Source organism: Microtus pennsylvanicus, chromosome 4, assembly GCF_037038515.1.
Source record: "Microtus pennsylvanicus isolate mMicPen1 chromosome 4, mMicPen1.hap1, whole genome shotgun sequence".
Lineage (NCBI taxonomy): Eukaryota > Metazoa > Chordata > Mammalia > Rodentia > Cricetidae > Microtus > Microtus pennsylvanicus.
In genome coordinates, this window is record NC_134582.1 from 122228869 (window position 1) to 122252196 (window position 23328).

At 47.4% G+C, this 23328-nt stretch overlaps 2 protein-coding genes across 12 annotated transcripts in view; one reads left to right on the top strand and one right to left on the bottom strand.

Moving 5' to 3' along the window:
- Positions 1-11825, top strand: part of Pfkfb3 (6-phosphofructo-2-kinase/fructose-2,6-biphosphatase 3) — an 89206-nt gene extending 77381 nt beyond the window's left edge. For 2 of the 11 annotated variants that reach the window (XM_075970336.1, XM_075970327.1), the window contains exons 11-18: positions 768-897; positions 1219-1281; positions 1393-1457; positions 2033-2119; positions 2969-3142; positions 5528-5550; positions 7436-7488; positions 8882-11825. In XM_075970336.1, the coding sequence (XP_075826451.1) occupies positions 768-897; positions 1219-1281; positions 1393-1457; positions 2033-2119; positions 2969-3142; positions 5528-5550; positions 7436-7478 (585 nt within the window). In that variant the 3' untranslated portion in view covers positions 7479-7488; positions 8882-11825. The remainder of the gene's footprint in view (positions 1-767; positions 898-1218; positions 1282-1392; positions 1458-2032; positions 2120-2968; positions 3143-5527; positions 5551-7435; positions 7489-8881) is intronic. The other 9 variants (XM_075970332.1, XM_075970328.1, XM_075970335.1 and 6 more) reach the window with 6 other exon arrangements.
- Positions 11826-14330: 2505 nt separating this feature from the next.
- On the bottom strand, positions 14331-16103 carry LOC142849074 (homeobox protein Crxos-like). Its single transcript, XM_075971186.1, is given in 3 exon segments — positions 14331-14572; positions 14575-14694; positions 15977-16103. Coding segments are annotated over 3 exon segments (489 nt in total).
- Positions 16104-23328: the final 7225 nt, after the last annotated feature.

Here is a 23328-nt window from a genome sequence, read left to right on the forward strand (position 1 = left end):
GTAACTCTGGTTAGAAGGAGGAAAGGCACAGAAGAGTCAGTGTAAGGAAGAACTTCTGCTACTTTTTTTCTGTCGCAGCTTTGCACTTGTGGTGTAGCTCAGACCGACCTTGCTTGCAGTCCCCCCCCCCCCCCCCCCCAGTGCTGGCATTCCAGATGTGCACCACCGCACCTGGCTCCATTTCTGTTGTTTGAAACAGTATTCTTTAATGTGTAGTCCAGGCTGCCTTGGGCTGCTGCCAGTCCTTTTGCTTCAGCCTTCTGGGTGCTGAGGATTATATAGATGCGTACCAGCCATATCCGAAAGGAAACTGCAGCTGTGTTAGTGGTCAGTCTAGTGTCTCCTAGCTCTGCTCACCTCAAATTCCTCATCTCTAGAGTTGCCTGTGCTAGGTGGTGAACAAGAGGAGCCATTCTGTGTATGTAGATGGTGATGCTTAGTGTCTTCCACTTGACATATAAATTTTCAAGATTCTCTCATGTTGTGGCATGTGCCAGGACTTCATTGCTTTTCATGGCTGCCTGAGTAATCGCCATGATAGCCTGACAAAAGTCTGATCTTTCTCCAGTGCTCAGGAGGAAGAAGCTCAGACAGACAGGATTGCAGGCTTCTCTCATGATTCTTTGGGATGGTAGTTCATTACATGCAGAGCTGAAAACTTAGAAGGGTGGATGTGTGCGCGCGGTGGGGGGATGGGCTGCGAGCGATTACAGGATTCTTCCCTGCCTATCCTCCCCTAATGTACTATCCCATCCCTTCGTTCTCAGTCTTATCAGGACCTGGTCCAGCGCCTGGAGCCTGTGATCATGGAATTAGAGCGCCAAGAGAATGTGTTGGTCATCTGTCACCAGGCTGTCCTACGCTGCCTGTTAGCCTACTTCCTCGACAAGAGTGCAGGTATTAAGGGCAAGCCATGCCCAGGAATGAAGGAAGAAGGAAATGGGCCTTGAGTGCATGTGGCAGGGGACCCATCCTCTCTGCTTTGTATCTAAATATAGATCTGCCTCACAACCTGCTAAGGGGTCTCTACCTGCTCCCTACGGAACAGTGTGATGCTCAGTGGGCTTCATCACTTCATAAACCAGCCTGAGAACCCTCAAGCCTCCATGTGACCCAGGGCTAGGCATGAGGCTCTCACCGTGAGCCTAGGGATGCCCCTGAATGTCTCCCTTCACGTCAAGTCTCTTATTTAACATGACAACCTATGTTTCGTTTCAGAGGAGATGCCGTACCTGAAATGTCCCCTTCACACGGTCCTGAAACTGACACCTGTGGCGTATGGTGAGTAGCAGCCCCTACTGGGCCTTGACCCTGAGGCTCCTGGTGGCTGTGGGGCTGCCGATGAGGACGATCTCTTTAACAGAAGCTGTCTTCTCCGTCTTTCACCTTCAGGGTGCCGTGTGGAGTCCATCTACTTGAATGTGGAATCAGTGAGCACACACCGGGAGAGGTCGGAGGTGAGTTAGGCTCCGGCGTGTGGGACCCTTGGGAAACCCTGGGTCTAGTTTTCTTCTGGAGGGTTCTGACTGAGTTTCTTTGGTGCCCACTGGCCAGCTACCATGCTCCATACCTCTGTTCCTAGCCTGTCTTTCCTGTGACTTCATGGGATCGGTTCCTTTTCTTTCTGTCCACACTTTCTCTCTGCCCCTGTTTCTGCTTGACTGGGAAGAGTGAGTTAAACAGGGAGTTAGTTCCTTCTCTCAACCATGACCCCAGTGCCGTAGCTGTTGCTGCCTTCTCAACAGCCCCAGGAGGCTGGCACGAACAGGATTAGCCGGTCAGCAACACCATGTGTGTGCACTTCGTTCACAGTTAGGCCAGGCTAGAGGATAGGAGTCCTAAGGGCTGCTGAGCAGTGGTCTGCAGGAGACTCAGTGCCTGGCTGTTACTGTGTTCCACGTCAGGGAGGTCTGAGTTTTTTTGGGGGGGGGACGGGGAGGGTGTGTGTGGTCATGTTGAATCCCTTACTGGGCAGATTGTGTATCTGTCCAGGTCTGCGTTGTGAAAGTGGGTTTAAATTTGCTTTATGCAGGCTGTCAAAATACAACACTTTGCCAGTGTAGTCAGACCTTCCTCTTACACCGAACTTGACTTTCTGTCTGTGGAGTCCGAAAAACAGGTGACTTCCCCATTCCCAAGAAGCTTGGCCGTCAGACGTTGGTAGGAAGGGTCCATGGGTATCAGCCAGTTCACCGCCCAGCTTGCACTGTGGACTTCACTGGAAGAGGACTGTGTCCCTGGGCTCCCTTGCCCTGTCTCCTGGCCCCACCCCTATCAGCCAAGGCACCTGGAAGATGTGCTCATTTTAGCTGAATGAGGACACCCCAACACTGGGCTTAAACATGAGATGGGGTCCAAGGGCCTCAGAATACTTCCTTACTTGGTGTTGGGGATGAAGCTGTCCTGGGCTTTGAGGTGGTGGGCCATGCACTGGACCCCAGGAGCCTACTTTCCTGTCTTGCCATCCTTTGTTGGAAGGTTGACATCTCATCCTGGCTGACAGACTCTGTCTGTTTCCTGCACCTTCTGTCACCTGCTTTGCCTCCTAGATGGAGGCTGGGTACCGTTTGGGGGAGCACAGTGTATTTCATGGGTGCTTGTGTGTGCTGCAGTCCCAGGTGGAAGGCAGTCGGCCCTCATATCTTCCCCCTCCCACACCTGTGATCTCAGAGCCAACCGTCTCTCCTGGGCCCTCTGTGGGTGGGTTAGCTGGGAATAAGGTTCTTTATTTTGACCCCCTTCTCTCCTGTGGTTGTAATTATTTTTTTTCCTCCTCTGCTTTGCACATAGCGAGAAGTTCAGTGCCAGCAACAGTTCAGGGTCAAGGCCACTCTCCTGGGTGTTCCTCTGGTTGTACCCCTACAAACCGCAAGAAGTGTGTGTGTGAGTGTGTGTATGTGTGGCTTTTCTACCTCCCTCCCCACTCCTTGTAACTGTCGCCTTCTTTCTTTTGTCTTTGTCTGCTTAGGATGCAAAGAAGGGACCTAACCCGCTCATGAGACGCAATAGTGTCACCCCACTAGCCAGCCCTGAGCCCACCAAAAAGCCTCGCATCAACAGCTTTGAGGAGCATGTGGCTTCCACCTCTGCTGCCCTGCCCAGCTGCCTGCCCCCGGAAGTGCCCACGCAGCTGCCTGGACAAGTCAGTGATTCTGCTTTAATTACTGCCTCCAGGGGAGACGATCCCCAGACCTGGGAACTGTGTTTGCGTTTGCGAGGGAGGATGTGTGCCTGTGTTTAGGGTGGGCTGCATGTGTGATGTGCAGTAGACTGTGTTTGTGGGTGTGTAGTGTGTGTCCATGCAGTGGGCAGAACGCGGGATGCCCTCTCTGAAGATCTTTCCTGGCCAACAGTGACTCTGTCTGTCCTTTCTGAGGTCATGGTCTTTGTCCTTTAATTAGCAGACTCAGGCAGAGCAAAAGAAATTGTAAAATGTTCTGCATATTTGTGAATAGTTGCCTCTAGGACAGTCTGTACTTTAGCAATGCCCAATCCAGGAGTCTGTACGTGTCTTCCTATCCCGTAGCTAATCACCTCTAGGAGAGAAAAAGTTGAGGTCCCATAGAAGAACCTATCCCCTCTCCATAACCAGCATAAACTGTCCCCCCACCAGAAATAGTCCAGACCTGGAGAGGCAAATTGATAAAGCTCTTTGCATGCAACTGTGAAGACCCAAGTTCAGATCCCTAGAACCCATGCAAAAGCTGAATGAGGAGGGACGTGCCTGTAAAATCACTGGCGGTGGATGGGAGGAAGCTGAATGAGGAGGGGCATGCCTGTAAAATCACTGGCGGTGGATGGGAGGAAGCTGAATGAGGAGGGGCGTGCCTGTAAAATCACGGGTGTAGACATGAGAAGCAGAAACAGATGGATCCCTAGAGGCTCCCAGGTCTGCTGGCCCGACCTACACGGTGAAATTCCAGGACAGTAAGAGACCTCCTTTAAAGGAAAGGTAGAAGACTCCTGAGGACTGACATCTGCTATTGTCCTTCAATGTCCATTCACGTGATACTTGTGGTCATCGGCATCCCTGTACATGGTGCACGTATGCACAGTCTGTGTATACATAACATGCGTAGAATCAGGCAGCCAGGATAGCCACGTTTTCACACAGCAGGTAGATTATCAGAGTGAAAACAGACAGAACCCAACAATATTTTCTATTTCGCTAGCTTAAAAGATCAAAGGCTGGAAGAGTTTGGCCATTGAGCATGAAAATTTTCAGAAAACCAGATACCCAAGAACCTTTGCAAACATGAAATATAGACCATGCCCCGATGCCTAGCTGAATTGATCTCCATGCTAGGCAAACTCTCACTATGTCTGCTGCCTACCAGCGCTACTGTTGACCCCTGATCTTCCTTTGACTTCCTGAGGTCTGGGATGTGGTATGGAGAGAACACTGAGGCCTCCAAAGTTCATTTAACCACCCCAGGCCTCGGTTTCCTAATCTGTGGAATTGGGGAATAATATACCCCGCAAAAAGTGGCTTGGAGGGGCTGGAGAGATGGCTCAGTGGTTAAGAGCAGTGTCTGCTCTTCCAGAGGTCCTGAGTTCAATTCCCGCAACCAGATGGTGGCTCACAACCATCTGTAATGAGGTCTGGTGCCCTCTTCTGGCCTGCAGACGTACACACAGACAGAATATTGTATACATAATAAATAAATAAATATTAAAACAAACAAACAAAAAAAAGTGGCTTGGACAAGGTGATTGGTGTGGTACATGTGATTGGGGTCTGGCATGAAGTAAGATTTGGGTCCAGTAAGATGACAGATTTGCTGAGAACCAGGAGACCTGGTTTGGGTTGTAGCTCTGCCACTAATGTGAGTGTAAATACCCCCTCCCCCTCTGACCACAGGATCTTGGTTCAGGCGTTGTCTTTTATGTAGTCTCAAGTTTATGGTCGTCCTATCTCTGCCTCCCGAGCATAGGGTTTTGTTGTTTTGTGGAGAACAGGGTCTCTCACGATGCTTAGAGATTGGCCTCAAAGTCACTATGGAGTTGAGGATGATTTCAAACTCCTGATCCTCCTTCCAGCTCCCAAGTGCACTGCCGTGCCTGGCAGGTGTAAGATTTGAGTGGCCAGGCTCAATCTCTTTAGCTTTGGAGATGGGCTCAGGACTAGGTGGGAAGACTCTGGTGGATATTCCTTTAGATCTGAGAGTTTTCTGTTATAGCCAAGCAGAACTGAATTGCATCACCATGCCACTTGTCCTGGTGCATTGTGGGAGTCTTTTGTTGCAGAGGCCTGAGGAGATTAACCTGGGCCTGGGACAAGGGACATCCAGAGCTACACTGATCTGGTTAAGGAGGACGCTGGCAAGAGTCCAGTCTTATCCCCCACTTCCCAGATGCCTCTGAATTTATTAGGATAGCCCTTCAGGATAGCCAGATCCTCAGAAACAAATGTCTGGGATCTATTGGCCGGGTCAGACATGGGAGGTGTGGGGGTAGGCTCATCTCATCAGCTGCCATCTGGCCTCCTGACTGACTTTTTCTCTCTCCTTACCTTGTCTCCCTGCAGCCTTTGCTAGGGAAAGCCTGTCTGTAAGTATTTCCTTCTCGATAATTCTGTCGCTTGCATTTGCTCTTGCCTGTTTGCCAGTCTGTGTCCTGCCTGTTGAAATATTTAGGCTGAAGACAGTTTGGATAGACTCTGAGGCTGTCCACAGAAGAGAAAGAGATGGGAGGAGAGAATCCCCAAAGTTGATAGAGAAGGGTTGTGTTGTAGCCAAACTGACAATGTTCAGCAAACCCCACTACTGTCAGCCACGGAGTTCTACTCCCCAGTCCCTCTTGGGGTTCTAGGTTTTGTCTTTAATGGTCACAGGCTGGGGCCTATGTAATGTCAGATTTCCCTGGTGGGGTCAGCTTTTGGTGGAAAGTGAAACCAGTCCTTGCTGTCATTTCCTGCCTGCCCTCTCTCAGAGGAGCATCCTTTTATTCAGAAAGCAATATTTATCCGGAGCCTAATATCCAAACATGGGGACCTGCCGTGATGGCCTGGAGGTGTGCCTGCCAGTCCTACCTGGGGACAGGCTCTAGAGAGACATCCATGTAGAAACTACTTGATGATCCCGCTTCACTGCATCCTCAGACGCCACTGCGGCTGTGTCAAGCTTGAGAAAGAGGAGTGGTCCGGCACTTGGAGCTGTGCAACCACAGAACGGGAGGGCCCAGCCATTGTATCTCTGTCCTTACATAAGAGACTGGCAGGGCAATCCTTTTCCTGTTTAACAGTACGGTCAAGTGACCTGCTTGCACACCCACCAACCGGTAGGCAGTAGAGGCAGGCCTCAAAGAGACCTTGTGTCCCAGAAAGCTAGCTTCTTGCAAAGGCCTAGGTATGGTTTTTCTCTCTCTGATTCTTCTGGGGTTTTGTTGTTGTTGTTTGTTTGTTTGTTTTTGTTTTTTGTTGTTTTTCAGGACAGGGTTTCTCTGAGTAGCTTTGGAGCCTGTCCTTGAACTCACTCTGTAGATCAGGCTGGTTTTGAACTCACAGAGATCACCTGTCTCTGCCTCCCGAGTGCTGAGATTGAAGGCGTGCGCCACCGCTGCCCAGCATCTCTCTGGTTCTTGAAACCTGAAGGGTACATTGAGCAGCCGCTGGCCTGTGGGTTAGCTCCCACAGCTTCTCTTGCAGCCACTTCCAGCGGAGGGGATTGGCCTGGCTGCCACTTTCCCCTCAGAAAGCAACAATGTCTATCACCCACCATCCAGTGTCTATAATTTGAGGACCAAGGGTTCTCCTTGCAGAACCTTTGGGTTGGAACTTGTGGCTCAGCTTGTCCACTCCAAGATGAATCTAATAGTGCTTTTGACTGGAATCCCTTAGTTAAGCAAAAATGATTCCTCCTAAAGACTCATCACCCCAGGTAGGGTCAGATTCTATTCCCGAGACCCAGAATCTAGTCCAGCCCAATCCTGTGACCAAAATTAATCAACTATTCTTTTACTGAGATAAGACAACTATGACCCTGGAATTTACTGTGTACCCGAGGCCTCAAACTCAAAGCAATCCTCCTGTCTCACCCTCTGAGACTTGAATTGTAGCTATGCATGGACCAACTTACCTGACTTCCAGCATTTATTTTAAAAGCCAGTCTAAACCAACTTTGCCACAGCCTTTGGAACATTAGGGAAGTTAAACCAGTCTTAAGACTTGAATTTCCTTATCTGTAAATGGGGATTGCAACCCTGTAGGGACCTTCCATGGTAAAAATATGCATACAACTCACAGCAAAAATTTGGCACCTAGGAGGGTCCTGATGGGTGATGGGCAACTACTCTACGTAGAGTGCCTCAGGCCAGCCTGGGCTAAATAGACCTTATCTCAAACCCAAACAGAAAATACTAAAATTGGTTTTGCTTTCTCCTTTTCCAACCTTCCAACCTGTTTTTTTTTTCTTTTTCCCCCCATTGTGCTTGAAAGACGAAGTGTCTGTCACATTTTTTCAAAGTTTTCTCCTTACTAACCTGGGAAAGGTAATGGAGCTGTGCATGTCCCTCTGTTTCCTCCTGCATCTGGGTCATGGCTTTCAGCCGAAGGGGACTGTGGTCTGTGCACAGATTGGCCATTGTGGAGTCCTGTGGCTCATGTGTCAGTGCTGGGTGGTCTTTCAAGCAGCACCATTGATGTGGGGTCCTTCCATCTCTGCCTCTGTGTGTTCCAAGCCGGGGGTCCCTGGGGGAGTGATGTGGACACGGCTCACCATGTGGCTTCTTGTTATTGTCACATTGTCATCATGTGTGAATGCTAGAGGCCCCTGACTGGAGGTGTGGCAGGTGAAGTGGTAACCCCCTCCCCTCTTAGAGCCCACTACATGGCCAGGGCTCTTCCTACACACGTGGTCCAGGGCCCTGCCAGAAGGAACTGTTTCACACAAGGCACAGCTGCCTGGATCTCAAGTCTCACTCAGATGAGTGGTGACCCTAGGGCAGACCAGAACTAAGTGTCCCTTCTCTTGACATCTGCAACTAGGCTCCTTCATTCTGTGGCTGAGAGTAGTTCTTGCATTCCTGCCTACCTGAAATCCACCACTCTGTGATCCTACCCCTGGAGTTTGGAGGGCCCAGACAGAATACTTTTATTGGACATTTCTTTTTTGAAGGCTTAGATCTGGGGGTTTTAGGGAGAGATGCTTACCGGCCAGTGGTAGTAGTCAAGGCAAGGGACTGAAGAACATTTTAAAAGGGAACTTGATTCCAGCTAATGTTTTATGAGACTTCTTGCTAGGGGTACACGGGTCAAGACCCAGTAGACTTTAGTGATACAGCCCCCGCTGGGCCTCCATTGAACGGCCAGCCATTGTCTCTTGTATTCTGTGGGGCTTTGTGCCCAGACTTGGGACACCCCTCCCCCTTGTAGCTGAGTGCAAGGTTCTGTTTACTGATCCCAGAGAGCAGCCCTGCTGTTCCAGACAGTCCCCGCTGATTTTGCCCTGGCTGTGACCAATGAGAGAGGGCTGTGTGGCATGGAGAGTGGCCCCCAGTTCCTAAAGCGAAGGGTGCATGACGTTCCTATCTGTGCCTCATGGTCACTTGTCCTCTCTAAGCAGCCTTGACTGAGGCCTGTGGCAGCAGGCTCCCGAGTAACATGCCTGTCCTTCTCCATGCCCTGCTGGCTGGAATCTAGAGCTCAGTGCTAAGCAGAGGCCTGGCCTGTGTCTCTAGCTTCTTTCTGCAACCTAGGGTATTTTCTGTCATGTTCTGAGACCTACTTGGGCTCTTCCACATGTTTGTGGTTATCCTCTGCCAGGGGTGTGTTCTTTCGGGGGATGGAGGGCGGAGGTGTCTTGTGGCATGGCTTTGAGCCTTTTGCTTTCGGCACAGTGAGCACCAGGTCCTGACCCTCCCTTCCTCTCTCTCCTGGTAACAGAACATGAAGAGCCCCCGGAGCGGCACTGACTCTTCCCAGAAGCACTGAAGCTGAAACATGGGTTCCGTTCCATTTCTACAGCCTGCCTTGTGCCCGCTCATCTACCTGAGGCCAAGCGATCCCAAGAACTTCCGGACTGGGGGAGAATGGAGGTCTGTCTGCTGGGTGAAGAATAGCAACACCGCCTGAGATGTTGGGGTGGCAAAGACAACTAGGAAGTTGGACAGATCCCATCTTCCCATGGCAAAGCTGCAGCCCTCCCCACACTCTGTTCTCCTGGGACTTCCAGGGTGTCTGACCTCACAGACCCGACTGAAGAATGGGGAGGACTGTAGTTCTAGAGGAGGTGAGGTCAGGCCTCTCAGTGGATGTCACCATGCTGTTCTGGTTTGTTTCTTTGGATGCTGGCCTGGCATGTTGATAGCCGAGAGACAAGACTGGCAGAGAATCCTGAAGTTCAGAGTGAGTTAGACCCCAGATGCTAGAGGCTCAGGGATGTTCAAACACTCTCCTGGCTTTTATACATCTTGGCCTGGGAAGAGGCCTCAAAGATAAGGGACTTGGACAAATGCTGCACCGGGTGTGGCTGTTCTCCTGAGGCTCACTGGTCAGCTGGGCAGTGACGTGCCCTGGCTCTTCCATGCATCCACATGCCTTCTAGGTCTCGACTTAAGGGACACACTGGTTGCATCGGTGTGGAAGGAAGCATTTTGCTGAAAAAAGAACCAGGACTCCCTCTTCCCTTGGGCTCTTAGGCTTTCTGTTCTCCAGCCTTGGCCTGGAGGCATCTGAGCAAATCCTGTGGCTGGCTGTTTGCTGTTTTGCACTTTCTTTCCTTTCCCTTTCTTCTTCCCTCCCTCCCTTCTTCCCTCTCTCTTTTCCTCTCTCCTTTCCCTTCCTCCCTTCTTCTCTCTCTTTTTTTTCCCTTCCTTCCTCCTTCCCTCCCTTCATTTTTCTTTTTCTTTTTAGACAGAAGTGTGACCTGAAAGTCCCACTTCACTTCAGGAACCAAGATGGCAGGGTGTTGGCCCTTGGAGGCTTGGAGCAGCTGAATGGGAGGGATCGGAGTGTCTGTGAGATGGGAAGGCTCAGAGTCTTCAACTTTGCTCACAGTTTCCAAGAGGAATGGTGGCCTAAGTAAGGCTTGTTCCAAGCCACTTGTTCCTAGAGCTGTCTCCGTGTTTTGGTCTAGTGTCTGTTGTATGCCTGATACAACCCTGCTAGGCATCTCAAGGAGTTCCCAAGAATAGAAAATTGTCCTTGTCGTCTTCATGATGTCTGTGACATTTTTGCATGGGTTGAAAGCAGTGCTGATGTAACTACCTATTGTTTTTGTCTGCCTGTTTGGAAACTCAGTGGGTTTTGCCCAAATGAGCCTTTTATAAGGATGCCCCACAGCTGGTGCTGAAGGTTACTTTCCTTCCCACCTTCTGCCTGTGAGTCTTGGGAGCCTATCCTCCCCAGGTACAGGTCCTGAGGTGACACAAAGACATGCTTTGGATGCTCCAAAGTCATTTCGTGCTTCTCACAGCTAACCACTCAAGTTCTCAGTCCAGCCCACTACCCTTTAAATCTGTGGTCACCAGAGAGGACTATGTACATAAGACGTGAACTGTTTCCTCTTAGTGACGTGAGTCTTGACAAGGATATCTGTAGTGCAGACTTGTGCCCGGGTGTGCACAGGCAGGTAATACTTTGGCCTGGGGGCCTGCAGCGTTGCATTTGGCAGGTGGACAGGATCTTAGCTGTGTAACCCAAACTAGTCTCAAACTTCTAGCAGTCTGCCTGTCTCAGGTTCCCAAATCCAGCATTGGAGTCATAAGCATGAGCCACCATGTCTGGTAATGTGACTTTGCACTTGGAGGTAGTTCCTTAGGTGTCCCCTTCTGAGCACATCTCTCTAGTTACAGAACTAACTCTTAGAACATAGAGACTCTCGAGGCTGGGACAGGTAGGGGTGGTCACCCGTGACTAACCTAAGTCAGTACATCAAGCGAAAGCTTTGCCCGGTGTGTTTTTACTTTCTGTGAAGGGGTGGATAAGATTGGGCTCAGGAGATCTTGAAGGGGGTGGAACACAGCTTGATTTGAAACGCAGTGACTGGATGGACGGGGTGGCGTCACTCACCGAACTTCCACACTTCCACCCAAAGCAACAAAATAAAATGGGGACCAATGTTTTTTAACTTTGCATATTTGTTTTGGGGATAAATTTCTCCCATTCCCTTCAACCATGGGCAACACCCTTCATTTATGAGAAGAAAAACTGTTGGAACCACGCCAATGATATTTTCATTTGTAATACTTGAAATTTATTTTTTTATTATTTTGATAGCAGATGTGCTATTTATTTATTTAATATGTATAAGGGAGCCTAAAAATAGAAAGCTGCATAGATTGGGTTTAATTGTTCATTGGTTTGGGGCCTTTTAGTGTGTGATCGGTGACTTCTTCATGTTCTGTGTGTATTTGTCTCTCCATGACCTGGGAAGAAGCTATGCAAGCTTTTAAGCAAGATACGCCTTTTAGAAATTTGTATATTTTGCAGTTGCTAGAATAATAAAAACCGGGTTGAGATATGCCAACAAAACTCACTTCTGGGCCTTTTGCAGGCACAAGTGTCAGTTTTCCTTCTGAGCAGCGTGTGTGTGAGTGTGTGTGTGTGTGTGTGCGCGCGCGCACACATATGCATACATGTAGAGGTCAAAGGAAAACTTGACAGAAGTCGGTCTCTTCCAGCCTCCAGAGACTGAACCCGGGTGGTCGGCTTGTCAGTGCCTTTACTGGATGAGTCGGCCATCCTGGCCGGCCACAAAGTGTCTTCATGGCCATTGTACCTGCCAGCTCCTTGCAGAACCACCGATTATTTTCCTTTAAACAGGACACAACAGATTGTCAAGTTTGTACATTTGGGAAATAAATAAAACGTGTTAATTTTAAATTAATAGACTTTTGCTGCTGGTTTATTTTTCCTTTTCTTTCTTCCTGTCTTGGTCTCCCAAGTGTTGGGATTATAGGCAGACAGCACCACACCTAGCTTAGACTCAATTTAAAAAAAAATCCTATGTTTCCGTGTGAGTGCCCACCTGGAGAGGTCAGCTGACAACTGCAGGTGCTGATCCTTGCCTTCCACCTTGCTTGAGACAAAGTCTCTTGATTGCTGCTGAGTATGCTAAGCTAGCTACCCACAATCCTAGGATTCCCATCCCCCCACCCCCTATCTCACTCTAGGAGCGCTGAGACTCAGCTTTCGGTGGGGTCTGGGAATGTGATGTGCACTCAGGTTGGTACAGGAGAGCAGCTAGCACTTTCCTCACTGAGCCGACTCAGTCCCTCTAGAATTTAGAGGTTGAGTTTAGGGATTCATGAAGGCTAGGTCAGAGCTGGACCACTGATGCTTCCCATCAAGCTTTATGGCCTGTACGGTGAAAGAAACTCAGCTCCTACCAAGTAATCCTCTGGCTTCCACAGACGCTGTGTCAGTGTGCCTGTGCCCCACTTCCCCCAAATAAATGATCTTTTCAAACTTCAGCAACTTTTTTTGTCCTTATTGATAGTCAAAAGTTAAGAGCTTGGTGTTTTGTTTTGTTTTCCTCCCAAGAGTCAAGCTCTTTACAGATTGAGGAAAGTTTAAGACAGAATGAGAATGAGCATCCACTTTGAACTGTACACATCGCAGAAGTTGCCCTGATGTCTAAATCCTTCCACTTTTCTAACCCTAGCAAAGAGAACCTTGGGTCATCTTCATGCTGAAGTGACTCCTGGGGTTGTCTGGAAGCTGTAATGGGACAGACCACTGTAGACTTCCATGCTCTCTGACTCCCAAGCAGCCCGGTGTTGGATCTAGGGGATGGAGAGAGCTTTGTAATTTGGTCCCATCTTTTAGGTCATCTTCTGAGAGAATGAAAAGATTGCTTTGCTTCTGCAAGGCCCTAAGTTTGATCTCTAGCATGCTTCTTTCCCTGATTAAATGCAGCTTAACATAAATTTTAAAAATGCTAAGTGTGATGGAGTATACCTGTAATCACAGCACTTGAGAGTCTGAGGCAGGAGGATCATGATTTTGAGGCTGACCTGGACTATATAGTGAGAGTCTAACAAAAGTCAAAATGAATAAACAATACCCCCCTAGAGGTATGGATAAAGAAAATATGGCTTTGTAGAAACTGGAAATTTATTTATTTATTTATTATGTATACAATACTCTGTCTGTGTATATTCCTGAAGGCCAGAAGAGGGCACCAGACCTCATTACAGATGGTTGTGAGCCACCATGTGGTTGCTGGGAATTGAACTCAGGACCTTTGGAAGAGCAGGCAATGCTCTTGACCACTGAGCCATCCCTCCAGCCCCTGGAAATTCTTTTTTCAGCCATAAAGACCAAAGAAATAGAAAGCAAACCAGGCTACAGTGCACCACAGCAGGGTGTTGCACAGGTCAGAGCTCGAGGGAGCTGGTCACATTGTATCTGTAGCCAAGAGGGAGAGTCAGATGCTTACTGGGTTTGCTTTCTCCACTTTATTTAATCTAGGATCCCTTGCCCAGGCAATGGTTTTTCTCACAATTAAAATGGATCTTCCTACATAACCAAGATAACCCTTAGCAGACATCTCCAGAGGATCATCTACCAAGTGAGTCTAGAGTCTTTCACTTTGACAACACTAATTGTCACACTGTTCAAGGAAACAAAGAAAACTAATGGGAAGGTGACAGCTTTAAAATGAGAGGGTAAGGGGAGAAATATGCTCAAAGTATATTATACATTTAAATGAAAATGCCCTTGTGCAACCCAGGACTATATACTATGAATACATGCCAATTAAAATATTAAAGAACAAGCAATAGTCTGATATGATTTTTATTTATTTTATTTTTTTAAAGTAATTTTATTTATCAATAGCTACATCAACCTGTCACTCCCAGATCTAAAACCCAAAACAGGTCCATAAAAAGCAATTTCAGAAGCACTAGTAGGCAGGAAAAGAAAGTCAAAGAAAACAATGCTCATAGGCAAGAAAATGCTCATGTACAGACTTATAACCAGCCCTTGGGAAGTAGAGGCAAGAAGTTCAACATCATTCTATGCTAGCTATGTACTGAGTTGACAGCTAGGCTGGGATACAGTTAACCTTTGAGGGGTGTTAAAAGTATTAAAACCACAACCCCCAGCCCAGAGGAGGCAGAAGTCACTGAGGTGGGACCCTGTGGGGTGTGGCACTGTGGAGTCTCCCAGAGGCCCCCTAGAGACTCAGAGACTTCCTGCTTTGTCATCTTTCATGTCATTTCTGTCCCTGTCTTGGCATCCAGGAGTTTACAAATGGACCCCTCCGCTCTCATAAGCCCCCAGTTTCTAGAAAGCCTCCAGCATTTTGGCGCGTTCAGTGAAGCCGGGAGGCGGCAAGGGGGTTTGGAGTGGCTCTGGGGGACGACAAACTCTCTGGATGGCAGAGTCAGCAAGTGTGCTCACAGCAGGTTGAGGACTCCGAGGAATTGATGGGAATGAGCCTGAACGGCCAATGTGGTGTCCCACAGCAGCTGGCTTTGAGGGAAGCAACAGAAGAAAGGTTATGGCGGCCAGACTTCCGTAACAAAGCCAAGTGAGGACGCATCTCCTGCTTCAAGGAACACTGGATGAACCAAGTCTCAACTTGTTCCTCCTTCAGGTTGAGTCTGGTGGCCAGGACCCTTCGAGGTCTGGGTATGGCTCCATCTTGAAGTGTTTTTCCAGTTTCTGTAGCCGTTCCCAACTGTACTCCTGGTCAAGGGTACCCAGTGTATAGGGGTGCAGGGAATGCAGAGATGCTCCTATCTTTTCTGCAGCTCACTTTAGATGTCACTACCCTGCCCGTCAACCCTTCTGCTGATACGATTTTTAAAATCCCACAAACACACATTAATGTGTGTCATATGATATTCTGATCTAGTCAATGCTCCCCACTACCTTAAATAGTTGACCAGGTTTTCCAGTGATCTGTTAAACAAGTCCAGGTAAAGGTGGTCTCAGCTGTGCTCGGTGAAGAGATGAAAGGGAGGTGGAAAGCCCAAGGAGACAGCAATCTCGCCTGAGGTTTCTCCTGAGCTCGGGGCAGGAAACCATCTAGACTCACTCATTTCCCTGCAATGAACATTTCTAGGCAGCCCCATGCTTACTCCACGAGCTTACTCCATCTGACTCACTGAAGCCTTCCCATCTTATTCTGTCAGCCACAGCTACGAGTTGTGGACACGAGTTTCTGCCCTGGGGGTGTGTGAGAGTATTCATTGTTCATTTGCCCTGGTGATTGATGTGTGCCTTGTCCTTTGAACAAAGTGCTTTACCCCATAGCTATTGGGGCCTTGCTTGGGGACAGCCCTGACTATGCCAGTCCCCACTGATCAGCCTTTTTGACCTCTCTGCTGGGATCCCAGCCAAACTGGATTATGTCTGAGTGGTTAGATGCCACAACTCATCGGTTTGAGTTCAGTTGTTTTTAATCAGAGTTGCACAGCACAGTTGCCAGGCAAGATCTCACCCAGGGAGATTTATGTATGTATTTATTTATGTGTATGATTTTGTGTGGTGTAACGTACATGCGCACAGAGGTCAGAGGGTCACATTAGGTGTCCTGCTGTATCACTCTGCCTTGTTTCCTTGAGCCAGGGTCTCTCATTGAATCTGGAGATAGGGTAGCAGCCACCAAGCTCCAGTGAGCCTCCTTTTTTTGCCCTGTACAGTGTTGGGATTACAGGGCACATGTGGCGTGCTCTGCTTTTTTATGTGGGACTGGGAATTTAAATTCAGGTATTCAGGCTTGTGTAGCAATCACCCTTACCCACTGAGCTACCTCCCCAATCTCTGCTGAGAGTTATAATGTGAAGAGCCAAGGCATTCTGTGTTGTAGGAGGACTTGCGGAGTCTTGTGTGATTTTGAGAGAGATTGGTAGACAATCACCGGTCCAGAATGAGCATTATACATAAGGTAAGAGCGGAATATATAGAGCAGAGCTCGGTGCGCGCCCTGTCCAAGCGAGCGCGCCTTTGCTTCTAAGTGGTAGGGACTCTTGTTCTTTCCACTAGGCCTCCAGCCCCTCTTTACCCTGCATCTCACTTGCCCACCACTCCCCAGTTCCCGGTCCCGCCAGCGGCCCTGGCCACCTGCCAGCCCCGAACCCCAGTCCTGTGTCCCCAGACCGCCTGCCTGCTCCAAGACCAGCAGAAGCTCCACAAAGCCACGCACTGCCATGGGGGTGGAGGGTTGCACCAAATTCATAAAAAAAAGAGTGGAATATATTCACCTCCATGAGGCATTTAGAGTGATTCGTAGAACATTGGTTCATATAACAATCCTGATGGCCAAGAGCTGGGGGTAGGGAACTATGGCAGTCGAGTTAAATTTCTATTGTAGAAGATAGAAAGTTCTAGAGAGCTGCTGTATAAGATGTCTCTGAAGCCAATGGTTGGTACAGTATTGTGTACTTTTTTAAAAATTTATTTGATTGACCTCTATATTTTTCTCTGCTCCCCTCCCTTCCTCTCCCCTCCCCTTCAACCCTCTCCCATGGTCCCTATGCTCCCAATTTACTCAGGAGATCTTGTCTTTTTCTACTTCCCATGTAGAATAGATCTATGTATGTTTCTCTTAGGGTCCTCATTGTTGTCTAGGTTCTCTGGGATTGTGATTTGTGGGCTGGTTTTCTTTGCTTTATGTTTAAAAACCACTTATGAGTGGGTACATATGATAATTGTCTTTTTGGGTCTGGGTTACCTCACTCAATAGGATGTTTTCTAGCTCCACCTATTTGCCTACAAATTCCAGTACTTTATTTTTTAACTATATTTATTTACTTTATGTATGTATATGTGCCTGAGTGTATGTCTGTGCACCATGTGTATACAGGAGACTGAGAAGGTCAGAAGAGGTTTTAGATCCCCAGGAACTGGAACTGGGGTTGGAGTTGGTTGTTAACCACCATGTGGATGTTGGGTATTGAACCTGGGACCTCTGGAAGAACAGTCTTAACCGCTGAGACATCTCTCCAGTCCCATACCGTGCACTTTAAAATATGTTAAGAAGATGTTAAGAAGTTCAGGTGAACTTCTTAATACACACATGAAAATCCTAACAAAGCGAACGTCTTGCAAAGCCCCTGCCCCCCCTCCAAGAGCACAAGGAAGTCTGGGAGGAGATGGGTGTACTTGGCACCTTAGACAGTGTGGTGGTACCAGGAACGACTGCAAACCTTTTGGCAGGTGGAAATAATTTCCTTACGTGACCCCAGCTGGTCTCAAACTTGTGATTCTCCCACTTCAGCCTAAGTGTTGGGATTGTAGGCATGCACAACCACACCCAGATAAAGTTTTTGGTGTAGATCAATTACCAGTAAAAAAAAAATTCTTTTTAAAGAACCCACTGAGATATACACAAAGTTAAAAAACAAAACAGCAGCAACAAAAAGGAAATGGACTATGAGCTGGAGAGATAACTTATTTGGTAACACGCTGGTTGTGCAAGCTTGAGAACTGGAGTTTGGACCCCCAGTGTCTATATAAGAAGAGCCTGGACAAATGGACTCAAAAGTCAGTCAGTCTAGCTGAACCAGTGAACCTCAGGCTCAATAACAGATCCCACTTCAAAAAATAAGGGGGGGGGGAGACTGAGGAAGACACTTGATGCCAAACTCTGTTCCCTCCCCACAACACGAGCATGTATCTCTCTCTCTCTCTCTCTCTCTCTCTCTCTCTCTCTCTCTCTCTCTCTGTCTCTGTCTCTCTGTCTCTCTGTCTCTCTCTGTCTCTCTCTCTCTCTCTCTCTCTCTCACACACACACACACACACACACACACACACACACACACACACACATTTGCTAAACACTCACTGGATTCTCTTGCCAATGAATGTCAGCCGTTTAGGGGACCCAGGATAGAGGCAGGATCTAATGTGCAAAAACAACCTCTTGTCTTCCATTCGAGGAGCTCATCACTGTGTGGACATGGTTTCTTGCAAGGCCAGTGTGCCTCTTCTTTCCACACAGCTCCACCTCATCCCTCTCCTCCAATGTCTGTTTCCTTATCACATGCATCTTGAAGTCAGTGGGCCAGAGATGCTTTTCTGGCAGAGAGAATGCTGAAACAACCCAAAGCATAAAACCGTCTTCCAGCCCCTCAGGACGAACAGTCTCTCTTGGTTTCTAAGTTCTTCCCAAACTCTTGAGTTCTAGTAATCCCCCTGCCTCGGCATTCTGAGTATGTGAAACTACAGGCACATGTCACTATTTGGCTTTCTTCCAGTCTTTTTCTTTTCTTTAAATTTTTTAATTATTAATCAATTAATTAAAAATTTCCCAGCTCCATCACAGTTCCACTCTCTCCTTCCTCTCCTCCTAGTCCTTCCTCCATTCTTACTCCCCCCATCCACTCCCTCTCTCTTCTCTTCAGAAAAGTGCAGGCCTTCCTCCTGTATCCATCAGCCATGGGATATCAAGTTTCAGCAAGACTAGGCACCTCTTCTCCTTTAAGACTGGATAAGGTTTTCTATTTCCATTCATTTGCATGCAAAATTCGAGAAGTCATTGTTTTTTACCGCAGCGTAGTACTCTAATGTGTATATATTCCACACTTTCTTCATCCATTCTTCCATTGAAGGGCATCTAGGTTGTTTCCAGGTTCTGGCTATTAGAAACAATGCTGCTATGAACATAGTTGAACAGATGCTCTTGTCATATGATAGGGAGAAGCCAAGGACGAGGGCACAGGGTTTTGATCCTACTTAATGTGCTGGCTTTGTGGGAGCCTAGCCAGTTTGGATGTTCACCTTCCTAGATATGGACGGAGGGGGGAGGACCTTGGACTTTCCACAGGGCAGGGAACCCTGACTGCTTTTTGAACTGGAGAGGGAGGGGGAGAGGAGTGGGGGGAGGGGGAGAAGGGTGGGAGGAGGGGGAGGGAAATGGGAGGCTGGGAGGAGGCGGAAACTTCTTTTCCTTTTTTTCAATAAAAAAAAAAACGTGGAAAAAAAAAGACTGGATAAGGAAACCCAGCAGGAGAAAAAGGTCCCAAAAGCAGGCAACAGAGCCAGACACAGCCTCCCCCTCCCAATGCCAGGAGTCCCACAAGAAGACCAAGACCCACAACTGCAACACATGTCCAGAGGACAGAGGTCAGCCCCATGCAGTTCAGGGTCCGTGAGACCCCATGAGTCCCTTAAGGGCCCACGTTAGTTATTTCGGTGCCCCCGCCCCATGGTGTCCTTGGACCCTCTGGCTCCCGTAAGCCTTCCTTCCCCTCTTCCACAGGATTTCCCAAGGTCCACCTAATGTCTGGCTGTGGGTCTCTGCATCTGTTCCCATCAATTGCTGGGTGGAGCCTCTCTGATGACAATTGGGCTAGGCAACCACCTGAGTATAGCAGAATATCATTTGGAACCATTTCATAGCCCTCCCCCCCTTTTGCCAGTCATGTTTGGTTCTATTCTAGGTCTCTGGGATGTTCAACCTCTGGGTCCTGGCTCTCCAGACAGTGTCATCGTATGGGTCTCAAGCTGGACCAGTTATTGGTTGGCCACTCCCATGATTTCTGCACCACCTTTGTCCCAGCATATCAGGTAGGGCAAATTGGAGGTCAGAGTTTATGTGGCTGGGTTGGGGTCCCAATCTCTAACTGAAAGTCTTGCCTGGCTGCAGGAGATGCCTGGTTCAGGCTCTGTATCCCCCATTGCTAGGAGCCTTAGCTAAGGTCACCCTCATAGATTCCTGGGAGTTTCCATTGCACTAGGTTTTTAGCTCATCCCAGAGATGCCTCTGATCCCAGTAGTCTTTCCCAGTACTCTCTTCCTCTATCCTGACCTGATCCCTTCTGTTCCCATGTGCCCTGCCTCAGACCTCTCCCCCAGTCCAACTGTGATGTCTGTTCTAGTTCCCCTTCACAGTGAGATTCATGTGTCCCCCCTCCCTGCCCTTGAGCCTTCCTTGTTGTTAAAAATTTTCCTAATGCAAGCTCTCTCCCAACGCAAAAAAATCTCAATCAAGCCAAATCACAACAAGCCAAATTAAAAAAAAATATCGAAGTTTAATGGGATTTCTGTTCTCTCAGATGGCCCTGAGGGGGACTGGGAAGCCCCGGAACACGACCATGGAGGTGGGGGGGGGTTGGGATGGAGGGGATGGGGGGTGGGGGGTAGGGTGGTGGCAGGGAAAGACCATGAAGGAACTTTCCAGGGAAGCAGTTTAAACAGACTGGGGGAGTGGTCAAGATTTTGGTGGGCTGTTTTGACACTCCTCCAGGGAGGGGTCAAAGCTGGGTGGGCAGGGACGGGGCCCCCAAAGATGGAGGCCAGAGACCGGGACTTACATTTGTTATTTAGCTTTTTTGGGTATGTGGGTTGTTGTTGTAGAATATTATTATTTGTGTAAAGGTGTGTTACATTTGTTTATGTTGCATTTGTTTAATGATGTAAAGATGTGTGCTTAATTGTGTAAAGATGTGTTGCATTCTGTTTCACTTTGCCTGCCTAAAACACCTTATTGGTCTAATAAAAAGATGAATAGTCAATAGCCAGGCAGAATAGGGAGAGGTGAGGCTGGCGGGCAGAGAGAATAAATAGGAGGATAAATTTAGGCAAAAGAGAGAGGAACAAGAGAAGAAGAAGAGAGGAGAGAATGAGGGAGACTTCCAGGGCCAGGTAGCCGCCAGCCAGCAGATACAAGCAGTTAATGTAAGACGTACAGAAAGAAGGTTAAAAAAAAAAACCCCTGAGGCAAAAGGTAGATAAAGAGAAACAGGTTAAAAAAAAAAAAACCCAAAACGAGCCTAAGTGAGGCTGAGCGTTTGTAACTAATAAGAAGACTCCATGTCATGATTTGAGAGCTGGTTGGTGGCCCAAAAGCCTGGTACAGATTGTAGCATGGTTATCCTTTACGATATGGCTAATATCGACCTATAAGTGAGTACACACCATGTTTGTCTTTCTGGGTCTGGGTTACCTCACTCAGGATGATCTTTTCTAGTTCCATCCATTTGCCAGCAAATTTCAAGATGTCATTGTTTTTAACAAGTGAGTAATACTTCATTGTGTAAATTGCCAGATTTTTCTTTATCCGTTCTTCAGTTGATGGACATCTAGTTTGTTTCCAGTTTCTGGCTATTACAAATAAAGCTGCTATGAGCATAGTTGAACAAGTGTCCTTGGGATATGGTAGAGAATCCTTTGGGTATATGCCCAAAAGTGGTATAGCTGGGTCTTGAGGAAGAACAATTCCGAGTTTTCTGAAAAACGGCCATACTGATTCCCAAAGTGGTTGTACAAGTTTGCACCCCCACCAGCAGTGAAGGAGTGCTCCTCTTGTTCCATATCCGCTCCAGCACAAGCTGTCACTTGTGTTTTTGAGCTTAGGCATTCTGACAGGCATATGATGGAATCTCAGTTCTAGTATTTTTCTTTAAGTTGTCTTTAAAATTATTTTTTGAGCAGTTTTGAATTTCCTGGACAGAAACTCCTGAGTTTCACAAAAGCATAATCAGTGCTTGAAAAGGCTCAGAATTCAGGGGACTTCAAGAAAATAATACTAGACATTGATTATAGCTTATTATATTAATATAATAACATATATTCTTTTTGACTGAAATTTGAGTCTTCTACATAAGTAATCAATCTCCACTGAGAATCCATAAACTCTGTTTCAGTCAGTGGTCAGGAATTTGGGATTATTCTTCAATGTCTCAATTTTCAATTCTTCTCCAAGTTCATTAAGGCTGTTGTCTTAGTTTCTTTTCCTGTGGCCATGATAAAATACCCTGACAAAAGTCACTTCAGAGGAACAGGGTTTATTCCAGCTCATTGCTCAAGGTTCATAGCAGGAAACTAAAGGACCCCAGGAGCTTGAAGCAATCCGGTCACCTCATATCAATGTTCAGAAAGCAGAGAATAAAGAAACACATGCGTGCTTACACATTCAGTTGTTCTTTATATAGTCTAGGATCTCCTGTTCAACTAGTGTTTCTGCCCACAGTCAAGTTCTTTCCACAGCAATTAATATAATCAGCACAACCCTTATAGGATGCCCTGGAGGCTCAACTCTCAGGTTCTGCTAGGTTCTGTTTTGTTGACAACTTTGCAGCTGCTTAAATGAAGCCAGGCACGGTGATGCAGCCCTGGAGTCCCAGCAACTAGGGGGTAGAGGTGGGAGGATTAGGAATTCAAGGTCATCTCTGGGTTTCAGACTAACCTGGGCTGCAATAAACCTTTTCAAAACACCAGAATGAACAAAAAAACCAGAGCCTATGTGGACCCACTTCCACATATTAGATGATTAGAAAGGTTATTGCTTTCATCTAAGACAGCGATTCTCAGCCTTCCTAAGGCTGTGACCTAATCATGTTGAGGTGGCCACCAACCATAAAACTATTTTCATTGCTATTTTATAACTGTAATTTTGCTACTGTTATGAATTGTAATGTAAATATCTGTGTTTTCCAATGGTCTTAGGTAACCTCTGTGAAAGGATCATTCAACCCCCGCCCCCAAAGGGGTCATGACCTACAGGTTGAAAACCACTGATCTAAGACCTCACCATCTGCTCCCTGAACTATTGTCTATTTCTATATCTAGTCTTTTATTTTAATTTTGCTTTTAGGCAGGATCTCACACTGAAACCTAGACTGGGCCCAAACTGACTATGTAACCAAGCCAAAATCAAACTCATGACAATCCTCTTGAATGCTGGGATTCTAGGTTATGTATCACCACACCTTGATCTTCTGTTCACTCCTTCTTTCTCTGTATCAACAGGCTCTCAGACTTTCATAGGCCCCCCAGAACTTAGCACAACTGACTCCATGATGGAAGTACCATTCAGGTCATAACACTCAGCATATAGACAGCATCACCTGCCAAAACAAAAACAAAGACCTGATCCATTAAAATCCATAGTTCTAGAAAGTCTCAACACGTACTAAAAGCCTTGCTTTTGGGCTTCTGTAGTTCTGCTTCTGACTTACTGTTCTTGCTAAGCCAGGACATGGCTTTTGTGCTTCAAAGTTCACACTGAAAAAGGCCCAGGGCTACACTAGGATCGTGAACACTCAATGTAGTTACCGACTGTCTACTAGAGTGTAGTATTATTGGCTTAAACTTGTGTCCGAGTAGACTGTGCCCTGACCTTCTCCTCAGATATCCAAGGACTTCTATTGTTGAATGTTTCACTCTTTGGCTCTTTAGTCTTTTGATTCTTTGGGGGTTCACCACCCAGCTCCCAAATAAATCACACACAGAAGGCTTATTCTTAGTTATGAATGCCTGGCCTTAGCTTGACTTGTTTCTCACCAGCTTTTCTTAGCTTAAATTATTCCATCTATCTTTGGTCTCAAGACTTTTATCTTTCCCTATTCCTCTATACCTTTTCTTTCCTTCTTACGTCATGTCTGGCTGTGTAGCTGGGTGACTGGATGGCTGGCTCCTGAAGTCCTCCTCCT